The sequence below is a fragment of the Erinaceus europaeus genome, chromosome 4 (genome assembly GCF_950295315.1).
Source record: "Erinaceus europaeus chromosome 4, mEriEur2.1, whole genome shotgun sequence".
In the NCBI taxonomy this organism is placed as follows: Eukaryota; Metazoa; Chordata; class Mammalia; order Eulipotyphla; family Erinaceidae; genus Erinaceus; species Erinaceus europaeus.
This window is the reverse complement of record NC_080165.1, coordinates 67,644,625-67,664,197: the sequence shown is the minus strand read 5'-3', so window position 1 is coordinate 67,664,197 and position 19,573 is coordinate 67,644,625. Positions and strand designations below refer to the sequence as shown.

Genomic DNA, 19,573 nt, shown 5'->3' with positions numbered 1-19,573 from the left:
ATGACTGTATGATAGAGCTTAACCACAGGTTTTGGTTAATTTGATTCTATGTTCCTGAAGTTCAAAGACAAGCAAAAGGAACACGAATAGTAGAGGGGTTTGTGATTAGTCACTCAGTACAAAGAGACCGCCCCACCCAAGAGAAGTTCCCCTTCCCTCTAGCTGAGCACCTACTATGTGCAGGGCCCTGAGCTAGGTCAGCTCCTTTCCCACAGAACCTCTAAGAGGTGGCGCTCATCCTCAGTTCTGCCACGTCTCATGCAAGGTTCTGCCTCATGTCAAAGGCTGGCTTGTTCTCTGATATGGCAGTCACTTCTCCTGGCCCACATTGCTGGTAATGGACCCACAGGTAAACCCAGAGGTGGGGTGCTGGATAAGTCCTGAGGCTTCTGTGTTCCTGACTGGCTCTGAACTTCTTCTGGCCTGGGCTGTAGGATCACAGCAAAGTCAGCACAAGAGCGAAGAAACAAACACTAGGAGCAGTAACACCCTAACGATGGGTTTCTCAGCTTGTGTTCACTGACCAGTGACATCTCTGCAGACTCCACTGCCTCCACTGTTAATCTGCTAACTGTGGCCACAGCATGTTAGTATGGTATGAAACCCACTTAGTGAATCTTCCCCATCACACACCAGATAGTGTGCCGGTCTGCCATGAGCCTGATCCCCACTGCACTGGAGGGAGCTTCAGGGCTCAGGTGTCTTGTGTCTTTCCCTCTCTGTCTCTGTCTACAAAAAGCTTGCCTGAATAATTGCTAAAAAAAAAAAAAAAAAGGAATAATCTATAGTCTGTGAATGCACATGTTACAATGCACAAAGACATGGGTTCAAGGTCCTGGGCCCCCCTTGCAGGCATGAAGTTTCACAAGGAGTGAAGCAGTACTACAGAGATCTTGCTCTCTCTCCTCCTCTATCTTTTCCTCCCCTTCAATCTCTCTGTCTCTGTCCAAAGTAAATAAAGATTTAAAATAAAAACAAAAGTAATATTCATATGCATGCTTTGGGTTATGATATAAATGTGTTGTATGCTGCTATGGGTCTCAATCAAAAATGAAAAAGTAAAAAAAAAAAAAAGACAAGTTATAAATCTATGTTATCCAAAACCATAGTCCCTAGCCCATGTGGCTATTTAAATTATAATGAAAAGTTCAGTTCCTCAGGCAATCTCACCACAGTCTAAGCGCTTACAGGCAAACAGGGTTAGTGGCACCAACACTGGACAGCACAGACACAGAACATCTCCCTCACTGTGGGGAGACAGTGCAGTTCCAACCACTACCTGGACAGACCCCCATATGCATGCTGTGACTGATACTATATACACAGAGGACATCATTAAGGGGCAGGGGAAAATCCCACCTTCAAGGTAACTGTCTTTGGTCCAGGAGGTGGCGCACTGGATAAAGTGTTAGACTCTAGGTAACTGTCTTTATCAAAAGTGAAGACACATGGGCCAGGATATAGAACACCCAGTAAAGTACACACTTTGTGAGCCCTGCCTGAGGACCTAGGTTCAAGCCCTCTGATCACACAGGTACACCTGCAATGGAAGAAGCTTCATGAGCAGTGGAGCAGTGCTGTGATGCCTGGCTGTCTCTCTCCCTCTGTCTTACCTCTCATTTACTAATGAGAGAAAAAGAGAGAGATCCAGGACTAAGGGAAATTATGCAGGTGTAGAACTCTGGTGAAAACCTTGGTAGCTAAATAAATAGTGAAGACACAGGCTCAAGAGGTAGGCATACATGTGACCTGGGTTCAAGCCCTGGCATCACATGGCAATGGAGAAAGCTTCAGGGCTGTGATCTCTCTCAGCTTCTCTCATTTGCTCACTGCATGAGAAAGAAATGAAAAGAAAAGAGAAGACAAGAAAAAAGAAAAGAAAAGAAAAGAAAAGAAATGAAATGAAATAGGGCCAGGTGATGGTGCACCTGGTTGAGCACACGTGTTACAATGAGCAAGGGCCTAGGTTTGAGCCCCTGGTCCCCACAAGCAGGGGAAAGCTTTACGAGTGGTGAAGCAAGGCTGCAGGTGTCTCTCTCTCTCTCTCTCTATTTCTCCCTTCTTTCTTGATTTCTGGCTGTCTCTAGCCAATAAATAAATAAATAAATAAATAAATAAATAAATAAAATGGAAAAGAAAGAAGCCTGGAGTGGTGAAACCATGTGTCCACAAGTCCTCCCTTTTCTTTCTTTCATTCTTTCTTCTTTATTTATTTGTCAATTTTGGATAGGACAAAGGGAAAATGAAAGAGAGAGAAGAGTGAGAGAAAAAGAGACCTGCAACACTACTTCAACACTCGTGAAGCTTCCCCCCTGTGGGGGTGGGGGGGAACACCAGAAACTTGAGCCTAGATCTTTGTGCTTGCTAATGTGTGTACTTAACTGGGTACACCACTACCTGAACCCCAACAAGGCCTCTTTTTTGCCAAGGGAAAAAAACTAAGACATGAACTATCTGTACAGTTTCCAACCAAATATTTGGAGGGTTAAAGAAGAGGTCAGTGATGAGCTCCACTACACAGTTCCGTGTTTCTAAGGGCAAGCAGAAGCCACATTCAGAAGAAAGCCCCCAGACCACCTTCAGGATGCTCCAAGTTCCACTGCTGATAAAAGGGCCAGCTGACAAGTGCTTTGGTCATCACAAACAAACTCTACTTTAGGCTTCACAATCCCACGGGACTGTGCAGCCTTCCTTGGTTCTCTGGAAGGGACAAATGCTATCATGTACAATCACCCCCCAACTCACTCACACACACTCCCTCTGATGTGGCTCCACAGCTTGACAACCCACTGCTAGTCCAGGGCAACAGAAGAGGCCTTGAATAGTGAGTAACCTGTTATCTTAGCAGAGAGGCAGTGCTTCTGGAAATACTGGCTAAGCAAGGACAGTAAAAGGGAGCTCTGTTCACCCCAAGCCAATTAAGTATTTCCTTGCTGTTGGGTAAAACAGCATCAGATGGTTGGTCACAGGATTCATTTTCAAATACTGTTATAAAGACCTACTCTTTGGCAAAGACCAGACCCACCTCTTCCTTCCCAACTGTCACACCCCAAAGGCTCACCTGAGCTATGCTTAACCCACAGTGACACTCTGGAGCGCTTCTCACAAGAGGTTTTGTTTCCCCCCTGTGGATTCTGATCATGTACAGTGCTGCTCACCAGGTGTGCTAAGCTGGGCGTTGCTCCTGTCCTGTCACTAGCTGCCGGTTGAGCCGCAAAGCGATCACAGGTTACAGTGCTCTGACTTCAGCATCTCCGTCATCTTATCAGCTGCTCTAACAAGCTTTACCTATAATTAGGCCAACACCTGGGACCCAGGTCTTTGGTTTCTATTACTATTCCACTGCTACCCTGAAATCCTCCCAGAACTCTAAGCCTACAACCAGCACAGCAACCTTCCTTCCAGCTCTAACAGGCCAGGGAACACCATGGCACCTTCTCCACTTCCCATTCAACAATTAACTTTGTCTCTTATACATCTTTTATATTGGCTGCCCGGCAGCTAGAATTCCAGATTTTTTGTTAGTTTGTTTTTCTTTTCCTCCAGGGTTATCGCTGGGACTCAGTGCAGACACTATGAATAAACTGTTTCCCCTGGCCACTGCCCCCCCCCATTTTATTCGATAGGACAGAGAGAAATGGGGGTGGATAAACAGAAATTGAACAGAAAGATAAACACCTGCAGACCAGCTTTACCTCTTGTGAAGTGTCCTTCCTACAGATGGGTAGCCGGGGCTCTAACCCAGATCCTTGTACTTAGTACTATATGCCCTTAACCAGGTACACTACTGCCTGGGCCCAGAGTGCCAGATTTGCACCCATAAGGTCCTGAGTTCATTTCCTAGTGTCAAGTATGCCAGAGTGATGCTCTGGCTTTCTTGTGTTAACAAAGAGTATGCAGAGGGGCCGGGTGGTGGTATACCTGGTTGAGTGTACATGCTACAGTGAGCAAGGACCTGGGTTCAACCCCCTGGTCCTCACCTGCAGAGGGAAAGCTTCACAAGTGGTGAAGTAGGGCTGCAAGTGTCTCTCTATCACCCACTTCCCTCTCAATTTCTGGCTGTTTCTATTCAATAAAGATAATTTTTTAAAAATTGTTTAAGTTCCTTAGGGAAAAAAAAGAGTATGTGGTATAATGTATGTTTAAATTTTTTCAATTGTCTTTTTAAAATTTTTTAAATTATCTTTATTTATTTATTGGATAGAGATAGCCAGAAATCGAGAGGGAAGAGGGTGATAGAGGGGGAGACAAAGAGACACCTGCAAGCAATGGTTCACACTACTCACAAAGCTTTCCCCCTGCAGGTGGGGGCTGGGGGCTTGAACCTGGGTCCCTGTGTACTGTAGCATATACACTCAAGCAGGTGTGCCAGCACCCGGCCCCTGTCTTTTTTTTTTTTTTTTCTAAGTGGTGGGGTGGAGAGATAGTACAACAATTCACACAACATTTTCATGCCTGAAGATCAGAGGTCCCAGGTTCAACCACTGATACCATCATAAACCAGAGTGGTGTTCTGGTTAGAAAATACATAAAATAAAATAAAATGCCAGAGGTGGTTCAGTGGCAGAATATATTCTGCATATGTGAAGCCCTGGGTTTGATACCTAGCATCACAGGTAATGGAGCAGTATTCTTATTATAAACCAATGTTAAATAAAAGTATTTTCCTCTCTTTACTCCCCAAGGTCCTAGAATATAAAGCGAAACAAAACAAATAACTAACTAAATTACTAGCACAATTGAGTATCTAAGAGTTTTACTGTATCTTTTGTAAGAATCTTTATTGTCACAGAATCTTCAAAATCAGTGTTTTGCAAACTGATAATGGAGACCCATGTAAATTTCAAAATCAAATGAGACAGAAAATATCAAGGATATCAAATATAGAGTTGTGAAAGTTTTTAGTTCTGTGTGCAGGGTACTGGGTCAGATATACTATGCATTTCTTGGGCAGGGGTAGATAGCATAACGGCTATGCAAAGCGACTCTCATGCCTGAGACTGGCTCCAAAGTCTTAGGTTCAATCCCCCGCACCACCATAAGCCAGAACTGAACAGTACTCTGGTTAAAATACATAGATAAGTAAATAAATAAATAAAATGCATTTCTTCTAGATGATTTAAAAAAAAAAAAGTCCAAAGGCACTTTTCTATACCAGGGCTTCTCCAACTAACAACAATGCTGGTCGGGGCTGGGTGGTGGAGCACTTGGTTGAGTCCACGTTACAATGAGCAAGGCCCCTGGTTTGAGCCCCTGTCCCCATCTGCAGGGAAAAAGCTTTGCGAGTAGTAAGGAAGTGTTGCCAAGTGTCTCTCTCTCTCTCTCTCTCTCTCTCTACCTCTCACCATCTTCCCTCTCGATTTCTGGCTCTCTACCCAACCCAATAAATAAAGGTAATTTAAAAAAGGACTTCCGGGAGGCGTGGTTTATGGAGTCGCTGCACTCAGACCTTCACTCTCCCCATACAACTTTTTTTTTAATATTTTATTTTTTATTTATTCCCTTTTGTTGCCCTTGTTGTTTTATTGTTGTAGTTATTATTGTTGTTGTCGTCGTTGTTAGATAGGACAGAGAGAAATGGAGAGAGGAGGGGAAGACAGAGAGGGGGAGAGAAAGATAGACACCTGCAGGCCTGCTTCACCGCCTGTGAAGCGACTCCCCTGCAGGTGGGGAGTCGGGGTTCGAACCGGGATCCTTATGCCGGTCCTTGTGCTTTGCGCCACCTGCGCTTAACCCGCTGCGCTACAGCCCGACTCCCCACAACTTTTTTTAAAAAAAAAGTATTTATGAGAAATATAGAAGGAGAGAAAGAACCAGACATCACTCTGGCACATGTGCTGCCGGGGATTGAACTCAGGACCTCATGCCTGAGAATCCAATACTTTATCCACTGCGCCACCTCCCAGACCACTGGATACAACTATTAAACATAACAAGAGACCGAATTGGACACAAAATCTACAGCTGAAAAAAATCCACAGCCTCAGGTGGGTACCGGCCTGCGCAGCTGGGGAAACGGGAGTGGGTTGGAAAACACGGTCGGTGGAAACAAGAGCTCTGGGCTGATGGCGCTCAACACCAACCCGCGAAATCTTGGACAGGCTCCCCCGAAGAAAAGAAATTGGAGCTTAAAACCTCTCAATCTTTGACTCGGGGTTCTGTTCGCTTTTGTTTTTTCTCAGTCTGAGTTTAAGACAAAGACAAAACTCGGCCCACAAGGGTCCACAAGGCCCAAAACACCCCTCCACCCACCATGATCACAGATTCAAGTACGTGGACAGCAAAGACCACAACAGCACCACCTGCTGGCCAACATAACCAACACAAGACATATGAAAGCAAAGAGGCAGAAAGTTAAATAGTATGTCACATCAAATAGAAAAAGTAAATCAGATGAAATCCAAGAAATTCCAGATACAGAGAATCTATCAGAGACAGACTATAGGAATCTTATGAGAACTTTACAAGAATATAAGCAAGAGCTGAAAGAGCATTTTTGTTTGGAATTTGATAAGAAGCTACAAAGTATGAAAGAAGAGCTCAAAACAGAGTTTACTAAGCAGTTAAGCAGCATGGAGGAAAAATTTCAAACAGAACTGCAAGGACTGAAAGACATCTTTAGTGCAGTTCAATCTCAGGTAGAACGCTTAGGTAATAGACTCACACATGTAGAAGGAAGAATTTCCAGTCTAGAAGATACAACTAGCCCACTCTTTCAATTCAAAGATGAGGGAGAGGAAAGGTTTAGAAAGAATGACGCTACTCTCTGTCAAATTGCAGACTCCATAAAAAGGCTGAATATACGAGTTATAGGGATACCTGAGGAAGTAGACCAAGTCAAAGGTCCAGAGGTAATTTTCAGAGAAATTTTAGATGAAAATTTCCCTCACCTAGGCAATCCTCAGAATATACCTATTTTGGAGGCAGATCAATCACCCAGTTTCACAAATCCAAAACAATCAACACCAAGGCACATTAATGTAAAATTTTTTTAAATTGGGAGAGGACAGTAGCGCAGTGGGTTAAGCGCACGTGGCGTGAAGCACAAGGACTGGAGCAAGGATCCCGGTTCGAGCCCCTGGGTCCCCACCTGCAGGGGAGTCGGTTCACATGCTGTGAAGCAGGTCTGCAGGTGCCTGTCTTTCTCTTCCCCTCTCTGTCTTCCCCTCCCCTCTCCATTTCTCTGTCCTATCTAACAACAGTGACATAAAAACAACAACAATAATACCTACAACAATAAAAAAAACAAGGGCAACAAAAGGGAAAATAAATAAGTATTTTTTTAAAATTTTAAACTCAACGACAAGGAGAAAATTTTGCAGGCTGCTTGGGAAAGGAAAGAAGTTACATATAAAGGGAGAAATACCAGACTTTCATCAGATTTTTCTTTACAAACCCTAGAGGCAAAGAGAGAGTGGAATGACATATTCAAGGCACTGAGGGAATTTCAGCTATGAATTTTGTATCCTACAAACTTATCCTTCAAGTATGAGGGAGAAATAAAGGTATTCCCAAATACTCAAAAACCAAAGGAATTTGCCACAATCAACCACCTTACAAGAAATCCGGAATGGAGTCTTACAGGAAAGGAGGAAACAAAGGAACACACATTCTCAGCGAGGTGAATAGCAGGAGACTAGAAACAAAAACATAGTAAAACAGGAAAGAACAAGCAAAAAGGGGAGGGAATTAAAAGGCAAAGAAGCCTTATCAAATGTCTGTTAATCAAGATCAACTTAAAAAATACTTTTGGAAATAAATAATAATAATAATAATAATAATAATTTTTTTAAAAAGATATAAAAAAAGGGAGTTGGGCTGTAGCACAGCAGGTTAACCGCAGGTGGCACAAAGCGCAAGGACCAGTGTAAGGATCCCAGTTCAAGCCCCCGGCTCCCCAACTGCAGGGGAGTCGCATCACAAGCGGTGAAGCAGGTCTGCAGGTGTCTATCTTTCTCTCCCCGTCTCTGTCTTCCCCTCCTCTCTCCATTTCTCTCTGTCCTATCCAACAACAATGACATCAATGGTGACTACAACAATAAAACAGCAAGGGCAACAAAAGGGAATAAATAAATAATAAAAATAAATAAATTAAAAAAAAAAACTTTTGGGGGCTGGGCAGTAGCGCAGCGGATTAAGCGCACATGGCACGATGTGCAAGGACCAGGGTAAGGATCCCGGTTCGAGCTCCTGGCTCCCCACCTGCAGGGGGGTCACTTCACAAGCAGTGAAGCAGGTTTGCAGGTGTCTTTCCTCCTCTTTGTCTTCCCCATCTCTCTCAATTTCTTTCTGTCCTCTCCTACAATGACAGCAATAACAACAACGATAAACAACAAGGACAAAAGAAAGAAAGAAAGGAAACCAGAAGAAAGAACAACGTAGACACTAACTTGTATCTGGTTTAAAAAAAAAAAAACATTTTTAAGATACACAATACTAGCTATTACACACAGGGGAACCACAAAACAAAACAGGGAACAGATATTTGCAGAGATCACAAGAAAAATTAGTGATGAATTCACTACAGAAACTCATCCACACAATAGGTTAGATAGAAACAAATGGGCAAAGATGCAAAAATTTAAAATAAACTTAAAACAAAAATTAGAATGGACATAAGTAAACTACATATATCAATTATCACCTTAAATGTGAATGGCCTAAATTCACCTGTAAAAGATTCAGACTAGCTGAATGGATTCAAGAACGGGACCCATCCATTATATGTCTTCAAGAAATAAGCATCCAAAGAAAAGACCAACAGAAACTGAATAGAAGAGGTTGGAGCAAGATGTTCCAAGCTAATAAATCACAAAACAGGGCAGGGACAGCTATCCTACTCTCTGATAAAAGTTTTGCCCAGAGGCAAAAAATGGCCCCCTCAGGCCTTCCCTTGGCAGCACACTGGTTCTTGTTACTTGCTTACATGTTTCTCCATGTTTGTGCCAGTTTCTCTTTTGAAAATACCTGTACGATATAGGTTTCTGTTCACCCCACACCCCTGATACTGTGGTCATTTAGTTAAAAACAGAAGGGGGAATTGTTGGTATGTTCTTTCCTCCCCCCCCCGACCTCTGAGAAGAATTGGTTTGGCCCTTGCTACTTTCGCGCCCCGCTTTCTCCCCGCCCCGTATGCTAAGGACGGGCAAAGTCCCAGTAGCAGCAGCGGAGAGAGGATGATGGAGAAAAGCACATGGTGTGGTGATTTGCCTGTTCGTGAATAAAGATATACAGCTTCTCAGCCCAGCCGTGTGTCCTCGAGTCTCTGTTACCCGCCCGTGAAGCCAGCCCGGATAAAACAACAGAACATTTACAAGGATTGACCATATGCTGGGCCACAAAGACAGTCTAAACAGATATGTAAATATTAAAATTACAAAGTGCAACCTCTCAGACCAAGAAGGCATGAAACTAGAAATCAAGGAAAGGAAATTTCCCCAAAGCCTGGAGACTAAACAATATGCTGCTGAAGAATAAATGGGTCATTGAAGAGATCAAAAAAGAAATTAAGAATTATCTTGATACTAGTGTAAATGAAGAAGCCAGTTGCCAGACCTTACGGGATGCAGCAAGAGCAGTGCTGAGAGAGAAGTTCATAGCAATACAGGCCCACATTAATAAACAGGAGAAATCACTAGTAAACTATCTAACAACCCACCTCAATCAACTAGTAGTGGAGCAACAAAAAGAACCAACAGTCAGCAGGATACAGGAATTAGGCAAAATCAGAGCAGAAATCAACAAAATAGAAAACAAGAAGACCATTAGGGAGATTAATGAAGCCAAGAGTTGGTTCTTTGAAAGGATAAATAAAACAGATAAGCCACTAGGCTACACTCACCAAGAGGAAAAGAGAGAATGCTATGGTAAAATCACTAAAAAACGAAAGAGGAGATATTACAACTGATGAGACAGAGATTATTCAAAAGATTATGCAAGAATATTATGGACACCTGTATGGAACCAAATTGACAACTTAGAAGAAATGGACACATTCCTAGAGTCATACCCACTACCAACTTTGACACAAGAGGAAGTAAATAAACTTAACAGGCCAATCACTAGTAAAGAAATTGAAACAATAATCAAAAGCCTACCCAAGAACAAAAGCCCAGGTCCTGATGGCTATAGTAATGAATTTTACAAAGCATTCCAAGAAGAACTAATACCCATCCTTCTCAAACTCTTCCAGAAAATAGAGGGAACACTCCCAAATACATTCTATGAGGCTAACATCACCCTGATCCCCAAAGCAAGAAAGGAACCCACCAAAAAAAAAAAAAAAAAAAACTATAGACCTATATCCCTGATGAATATCGATGTAAAGATCCTCAACAAACTCTTGGCTAATCGAATACAACATTAATATTAAGAGAATAATCCACCAAGATCAAGTGGGACTCATCCCTGGGAAACAGAGATGGTTTAATATCCGTAAGTCAATAAACATAATCCACTATATCAATGAAAGGAAAGATAAAATCACATGATTCTACCAATTGATGCAGAAAAAGCATTTGACAAGGTACAACATCCATTTATGATAAAGGCCCTCGAGAAACTGGGAGTGGAAGGAAAATTCCTTAACATAATAAAGGCTCTATATGATAAACCCACGACTAGCATCATAGTCAATGAGGAAAAATTAAAAGCTTTTCCCCTAAAATCAGCAACTAGACAAGGGTGCCCACTCTCATAATTTTTATTCAACATAGTCCTAGAAATTCTTGCCATAGCAATCAGACAAGAAAGAGATATCAAAGGAATACAAATTGGAAAGGATGAAGTTAAACTCTCATTAGTCACAGATGATATGTTGATATACCTAGAAGACTCCAGAAACTGTCAAGAAACTACTAGAAATCATCAATAAATTCGGAAAAGTGGCAGGTTACAAAATCAATACCCATAAATCCGTGGCATTTCTTTATGCAAAAGATAGGTCAGAAGAAATGAAACTGAAGGAAGCAATACCATTCACAATTGAACCCAAGAAGATCAAATATTTAGGAATAAATCTGACAAAGGATGTAAAGGATCTTTTTAAGGAAAACTGTAAGACACTGTTAAAAGAAATAGAGGATGACACAAAGAAATGGAAGAACATCCCCTGTTCATGGATTGGGAGAATATCATTAAAATGGCAATTTTGCCAAAAGCAATCTATAAATTCAATGCAATCCCTATTAAAATTCCAATGATATTTTTCAAGGAAATTGAACAGATTATTCAAACATTTGTGTGGAACTCTTTAAAAAACCACGAATAGCAAAAACATTCCTAAGGAAAAAGAAGAAAAATGGAGGCATCACAATACCCGACTCTAGGTTATACTTCAAAGCAGTAGTAATCCAAACAGTGTGGTACTGGAACAAAAAGGGTCATATGGACCAATGGAATAGGACAGAGAGCCCAGAACTCAATCCATACATATACAGATACCTTATATATGACAAAAGGGCCATTGGGGAAAAGAAAGTCTCTTTAACAAATGGTGTTGGCAGAATTGGACAGTCATATGTAGAAAAATGAAACTAGACCACCAGTTAACACCATACACCAAAATTAACTCAAAGTGGATCAAAGATCTGGATATCAGATCTAAAAGTATAAAATACATAGAAGTATATATCGGTGAAACATTTCATGACATTAACACTAAAAACATATTTCGAGACTTCACCCCACCATGGGCAAAGGAAACAAAAGCAAGATTGAACAAGTGGGATTATATCAAATTAAAAAGCTTCCATACATCAAAAGAAAACTCCATAAAGATAAACAGGAAACCCAGCAAATGGGAGAACATATTCACACATTATACTTCAGACAAGCACTTGATATCAAACATCTATATAGGGAGTCGGGTAGTAGCACAGCGGGTTAAGCACACGTGGCGCAGAGCACAAGGACCCGCGTAAGGATCCTGGTTCCAGCCCCCGGCTCCACACCTGCAGGGGAGTCGCTTCACAAGCGGTGAAGCAGGTGTGCAGGTGTCTATCATTCTCTCCCCCTCTCTCCATTTCTCTCTGTCCTATCTAACAACGATGACATCAATAACAACAACAATAATAACTACAACAATAAAACAAGGGCAAAAAAAGGGAATAAATATTTTTAAAATCTATATAGAACTCATTTGGCTCAACAAAAAGAAAAAGAACAACCCTATGAAAAAGTGGGCAGAGGACATGCATAGACAGTTCTCCAAAGAAGAGATAACCATCGCCCACAGACATATGCAGAAATGCTCTAATTCACTCGTCACCAGAGAAATGCAAATTAAAAACACACTGAGATACCACCTCACACCTGTAAGAATGGCCTTCATCAACAAACCAGGAGAAGATAAATGTTGGAAAGGATGTGGAGAGAAAGGAACTCTAATACACTACTGGTGGGAATGCAAAATGGTACAACCATTATGGAGAACAGTATGGAGAATCCTGAAGCAAATACAAATGGGAATTACCTTACAACCCAACAATCCCACTCTTAGGCATTTATCCAAAAGAGATAATATCACTAATTGGAAGGGATATATGCAACCCCATGTCCAGAGCAGCATAATCTACAATAGCAAAAATTTAGAAGCAACCAAAATCTCCCTCCACAGATGATTGGTTTAAAAAGTTATGGGTGGTCTGGGAGGTGGCTTAGTGGATAAAGCACTGGATTCTCAACCATGAGGTCCTGAGTTCGATCCCCAGCAGCATATGTACCAGAGTGATGTCTGGTTCTTTCTCTCCTACTATTTTTCTCATGAATAAGTAAAAAAATTTTTAAAAAGTTATGGGACATATACTCAATGGATTATTACTCAGCAATAAAAAAGACAATTTTATGTCCTTTGGGATAAAATGGATAAAACTTGAGAACAATATGCTTAGTGAAATAAGCAAGGAGGTAAAGGAAAACTATAGGATGGTCTCACTCATATGATGAATTTAGAGAACTAAACATACATACATACATAAAATAAACAATCAGACACAACACAGCCCATATTTAAAATAGGAAAACTATTGTGGTTACCTGGGGGTGGGGAGCACAGACTTTTTTGGTGGCGGGGAAGATGTGAAACTCTCTCTAGTTTCATCACTATTTAGTCCTATCACTAGCAATATGACATGCGGGAGGGGTGAATAGATTTAATATCAAGTTCCTCAACTGCCTAGACTATAGCCCTAAGCATAAATACTAGCTCTTGCTAATATTTATCTTAGATTTGCAAAATGATCATACTCTGATAAGGGGATTGTTTATGGATCTCTAAAAATATATCAGAAAATAAAGCTCTGCAAACATCTAAATCAATCACAGCTTTAGGGCCTAATAGGTCAAGACCTTTTGACCTTGTAAGTATTTAAAATACAAGGAGGTTTGGATATTACTAGAAGGGTTCAGATCATAGTGAAGTTAAATATAATAACACAGATACTTAGCTCCCCAACTAACCTGGCTATAAAAATTAATTATTGATATTTTAACTTTATCTAAGACTATAAGAAACCTCTTCCATCCTCTTTAAGACCTACATTTCTCCTAGTCCTGATACCTCTTGGATATGCCCATATTTCTTGAAATTCCTTTTCTATGATTCCTTACCGCCTTACCAACCCTGCCAACTTTAACCAAATCGCTACTGGTGCTGCCACCCCACATTATGCTGCTATTGAAATCCTACTGTGGGGACTGTAACCTGAGATACCAGCCTGAGAAGTCAACCTCGCAACTCTTCAAATCTGGTGCTCCACTCTGACACCATTCTCTCAGACAACATTCTCATCCAACCTCAGGTCATGCCACCTTCCAGATAGCAGGCTGCAGATGCTACCATGACTCCACCCCAGCGTCTCTGGGCAGATGATCTCATCAATGTATCCTGGACCCTCGCATCTCCAGTGCTCTGGTCCACTAGGGAAAGATAGAAACAGGCTGGGGCTATAGATTGACCTGTCAATGCCCATGCTCAGTGGAGAAGCAGCTACAGAAGCCAGAACTCCTACCTTCCGATCCCCATAAATAACGTTGATCCATACTCCCAGCAGGGGAGAAGTGATAGGATGAAGATAAGAGGACTCTACACTCCAGCTCCATCAGCACCCAGAGAGAGAGAAGGAAAAGGAGAGGGACATATGGAGGTAGCTTTGATGTCATGAGTGATTTAGAAGGGAAGAGAGGATTGAGTCAGGAAAAGAAGGGGTAACTTTGTATAAATGTGGACAGATAGTTGTAGAGAAGATGGTTGGCCCATGTCTACAACTTTTGGGCAACTGTGGTGGACTGCAGTGGGGAGAGTGAAGATTCAGAACTCTGGTGGTGGGAATGGTGTGGATTCAAATTCGTCGACATGTAATTCTGTAATTTAAAAATATAAAAAAGGAGTCAGGCAGTAGCGCAGCGGGTTAAGCCTATGTGGCACAAAGCGCAAGGACCAGCATAAGGATCCCGGTTCGAGCTCCTGGCTCCCCACCTGCAGGGGAGTCGCTTCACAAGCGGTGAAGTAGGTCTGCAGGTGTCTCTCTTTCTCTTCCCCTCTGTCTTCCCTATCTCTCACTATTTCTCTCTGTCCTATCCAACAACTATGATAACAACAATTACTACAACAACAACAAAACAAAAAAAGGACAACAAAAGGGAAAATAAATATATATTAAAAAATTAAAAAGAAAAAGGCAAGGGAGTCGGGCTGTAGCGCAGCGGGTTAAGCGCAGGTGGCGCAAAGCACAAGGACTGGAATAAGGATCCCGGTTCGAACCCCGGCTCCCCACCTGCAGGGGAGTTGCTTCACAGGCGGTGAAGCAGGTCTGCAGGTGTCTATCTTTCTCTCCCCCTCTCGGTCTTCCCCTCCTCTCTCCATTTCTCTCTGTCCTATCCAACAACGACAACAACAATAATAACTACAACAATAAAACAACAAGGGCAACAAAAGGAAATAAATAAAATAAGTATTAAAAAAAAAACTTAAAGAAAAAGGCAAGTCTTCACTTACTCTCTCAGCCTGAGGTATGGCCTAGAAATCTTTTTTTCTTGGCTTTCCTATTTTTTTTTAAAAAAATTTTATTAACAATTTGATGTTGATTTACAAAATTACATGTCAACAGGGGTATAATTCCACACCATTCTCACCACCAGAGTTCTGAATCCCAAGTCCCTCCACTGCAAATCACTGTGGTTCTCCCAAGGTTGCAGATATGGATTAACTGTCATCTCAACAACTATCTGTCTAACATTTGTACATATTTGCCCCCTTTTTTTCTTCCAGGTCCAGTCCTCTCTTCCCCTGCAGGCCACACATCACCTTATTACTACATCCAAATATTTCTCTCTTTTTCATCCCCTCTCTCTGGGACCTGTTGGAGCTGGGGTTCAGAGTGCTCTTATCCTCTTCCTCCTATCACTTCTCCCCCATCTTCTTCTTCTAGCGTTTGCCCTTCTTCCGTAGCCAGTCAACAGCATCAGGTTGAGCCTGATGTAAAGTTTCGAGACCTCCTTTGAATCCGGAGAGGTGGCAGTCGTTGACTATGTGGGTCATAGTCTGTCTATAGCCGCAGGGGCAGTTCGGGTCGTCTCTGGCTCCCCAGCGATGGAATATAGCGGCGTCCCCCATTAGAAGTATGGATTAAAGTTATTTGGGGGGGGGGGGTGCAGAAGGTAGGAGTTCTGGCTTCTGTAATTGCTTCTCCACTGGAATTGGGTGTTGGCAGGTCGATCCATAGCCCCAGCATCTCTTTCCCTAGTGGGGTAGGGATCTGGGGAGGTGAGGTTCCATGGCCTAGAAATCTTTAAAAGCAATCCACCTCAATTCTGATACAAAGTATTGCCCTTGGCAAGTATGGAATCCGAATATGATTTGACTTTTAGCCACACAAGAGTCCTTTAGGTCATGTGGTGACTGGAGGTAAATGAGTTCTTGTCATTCTATCAACTCTGGTTCCAGACAGGGAAACTTACCTTGACTCCCCTTTCTCCTAAAGCCATTCCCTTCCTGCCATTCAAGCACTTCCTGTCCTTGACAACTGAACTCAAGTGGCTTTCTGTACCAGGAAATTTTTGTTAAACCACACTGCCCACCTAATGACATGGATGTCTTCAACTTCTCTTAATTCATGTGTCCCACTCACTTCCCATTTCTTTCCTGAAGTCTGTAAGCACATAACACCTTCATTTACTTAAGCTGCCCCCTCTGGATACCTTGCAGTTTTTGTTTTGCAACCCCAGGGGCCCGCAGGGTCATGACTGACTCAATAAATATACTGGTTCAGTGAGAGTCCTGACTTGAGATCTCTAGGGTCCTTACACTTATTCTGCCGGGGCTTCAGTAAATTCACCCAAAGTATAAGCATCCTGAAGGGCACAGTCCCACTTCCCCAAACAGAACAAGGGCAACTAAGGGTCCCATTCACCTGTGTGATCAACAAGCCAAGCCTTACTGCCCTGCCTCTAGGATCTTTGGCATGTGTCAACCTACAAGGCAAGGAAAGCAAGGACGAATCATAGCATTCTGTCCACCTTCTCTGAGCTTTGGCTGCTTTATGAAGTGACTTTGCTGCCAGCTCAGAAGCAGAGTGCCCAGTAGAGTAGAAAGAGGTGGTTCCATTTCAGAGGGGAGGGAGGAAAGGAAGCTGTTGAGATAAAGAAGGTGTTCTCTGCATTATTTTACTCCACGGGGGCATGAAGGAAGCCAAAAGGAAAGGGTGGGCAGCCAACAGCCCAAGGGAGAGTAAAAGTGTGCCAACAACAGAGGTGAGACTTAGACATCTCAGTCACAAGACAGTCCCCAACACTCAGGACACCTAGCAGCTGCAGAAGCACACTTGGCTACATGCAGCCAGGTACGCCCAGTCATGGTCCAGAAATATGTACCTTTAATAGCAACCCACCCCCAATTCTGATGTCAAACAATCTCCTTGGACAGTGTGGAATCCAACTTACTGCAGCTCTCTTATCAAATCTAAAATGCTCAGGATAAAAAGAAAACATAGAAGGTGTTTGTGGCTCACTCAACTCAGGTCAGCTTCAGCAGTCAGGGGCAAAGCAGCCCTCCTACACAGGATAAGGCGGCCATACAGGTAGGTGCCTGCAGGCTGCACAAGCTGAGGCAAGTCCCTAACCTCTCTACTTCACTTACTTCATCTGCAAAATGGGGACAGTGACAACTATTTCAGAGTATCACTGGGACACCCCTAAGAGAACACATGCAAAGTACTGACTGAGGGGCACTCCTTTATTGAGACCTCCGTTACCATGACTGGCTACTCCCCCCCTCACCCTGTCAACCCTCAGGACCACCTCTCCCTCCTTGTCCTCACCTTCTGCTTAGTGTTGAGGGGCTGTGACTTCAATTTTTCATCCTTGCTCTTGGAAATCCTCAGGAACTGCTTGAGATCTCCCTAAAGGAAAGGCCAAGGGTGTGTGTCAGACCAGAGCCCGGTCTTCATGGACCCAGCATCAATGGGACCAGGTGTATAGGATGAAGCTTGGACAGGGCTGAGAGTCCCTGGACTGACCTCCAGTCACACCACCTCCCCAAAGGAAAGACTAGCAGTCTTTATATAGCATGTGACCTAGATACAGTGTTGGACTCTCAAACATGAGATCCTGAGTCCAAGCCTCAGCATCACTTGTCAGAGCGATACTCTATTTCTCTCCCCAATGATAAATGAGTAAGTTAGTCTTTAAAAAAAATAAATAAAGCACACACTACAGTGTGCAAGGACCTGGTTTCAAGCCCTGTCCCCATCTGCAGGGGGGAAACTTCACAAGTGGTGAAGCAGGGCTGCAGATATCTCTCCGTCTCTCTATTTAACAATTTCTCTGTCTCTATCCAGTAAATAAAGATAATTTAAAAATAAAAAAATATATATATATACGAAACTGAGTGGGGGAGATGGCATAATGGTTATACACAAAGGCTTATATGCCAAAGGCTCCAAGTCCTAGGTTCAATCCCCAGCAACACCATAAACCAGAGCTGCACAGGGCTCTGGTGTCTCTCTGTAGCTCTACCATTAAGATAAAAAAAAATTCTTTTAATAACCAAGATTGTTTAAAAAAGAAAAAAACATTTTTTATCATTGTTATTGATGTTTCTGTTGTTGGATAGGACAGAGAGAAATAGAGAGAGGAGGGGAAGACACAGAAGGGAAGAGAAAGATAGACACCTGCAGACCTGCTTCACTGCCTGTGAAGCGACTCCCCTGCAGGTGGGGAGCTGGGGGCTCGAACCGGGACCCTTACACCGGTCCTTGCGCTTTGTGCCACGTGCACTTAACCCGCTGTGCTACTGCCTGACCCCCCTGAAAAACACATTTTAAAAATAAATAAAACCATAGGGTTGGGGGAGATTGCATAATGGTTACACAAGACTTTCATGCCTAAGGCAACAAGGCCCCAGGTTTGATGGATCACCACCATATGCCAGAGCTGAGCAGTAGGGTGTCTCTTTCTCTCTAAATAAAATAAAATAACAAATACAGGATACTTCCTCTGAGAAACTATTTCAATCAGAAAGATACCATTCCTACATTCAGGGGCTGTCCCCCTGACAGGTGGGTGAGAGAGCTTCTGCCCTCAGGGAACTACTGGAAAGGCTCAGCCCCTAGAGTCTGTGTTTATGGTCCCCTGGGATGGAACCTGTTTTTAATCTAACAGCCATCAACCAATGGGGGGTGAGGGGCAGCAGCAGCATAAATATAAACAAAAGCACTCAGAAGCAATTGCTATGTGAAGATTAAGGATTATTGCCCCACCCCCATAAGCTGGGGAAACTGATAAGCACCAGTTTGAGAACCGAGGAGATTAGGCCTGGATCAACTAGGGAGCCAATCCATGTGCGGTAACTGGGGTGCAAAGAGAAAGCTGGTGACTGGACCAACCTTGCTGTTTTGAATTGTAGGAGTGTCAGAGATGAAGGACATTCATTAAAAGTCTAAATTTTCTAGGGGAGACATGTTTTGGGGAAAAGGAAGAAATGAAAAACCAAAGAAATGGAGAAGGAGGGAGGACAGCTGGAAGGCATTCAAGCAGATTAAGAAGTCTGGAAGAACTAGGGACCAATCGCCCAGACACAGGGTTGGCCAATGGGAAGGTGGGGTGCTGAGCAAGGAAAGGCAAGTGGTGGAGAGCTGGAAGGGAGGAAGCTGAGCATGTTGGTTCAGCTGAGACCACAGGAGACAAGGTTCCATAGGCTCCCACCCCAGCTTGTCAGGGCACAGCCAGCAGCATACCAGGTCCACATACTCCAGCACCATGTAGTGGGGCTCGGCCTCCCGGCACAGCCCCAGGAGCCGCACCACGTTCGCATGGTTCAGCTTCCCAAACATCTCGAATTCCCTCCGGAAGTCCAGCTGCTGCTGCTCATCTCGGCTCTGCAGGCTCTTCACCAGCACCAGGGTCTCCGCCGCCCCCTCCTCCAAGTCCTGTGCCTTCGCCAGGAACACCTCCCCAAACTCACTTTTCCCTGTGGGTACAGGTCTGCGTCAGCCAGTCACCTTCATTCAAGTGGAGGAAGTTGCCTCCAGTCCCATCTCTCACACACTAGGGAGTCTCTGCAACACCCCACTCACCT

General features: G+C 43.2%; 1 protein-coding gene across 1 annotated transcript in view; it reads right to left on the bottom strand.

The window, feature by feature from the left end:
* PTK7 (protein tyrosine kinase 7 (inactive)) overlaps positions 1-19,573 on the bottom strand; it is a 106,187-nt gene that overhangs the window by 7,995 nt on the left and 78,619 nt on the right. The window contains exons 16-17 of the mRNA XM_060189855.1: positions 19,233-19,465; positions 17,316-17,396 (exon numbers count right to left, since the gene is read on the bottom strand). Of these exons, the coding sequence (XP_060045838.1) occupies positions 17,316-17,396; positions 19,233-19,465 (314 nt within the window). The remainder of the gene's footprint in view (positions 1-17,315; positions 17,397-19,232; positions 19,466-19,573) is intronic.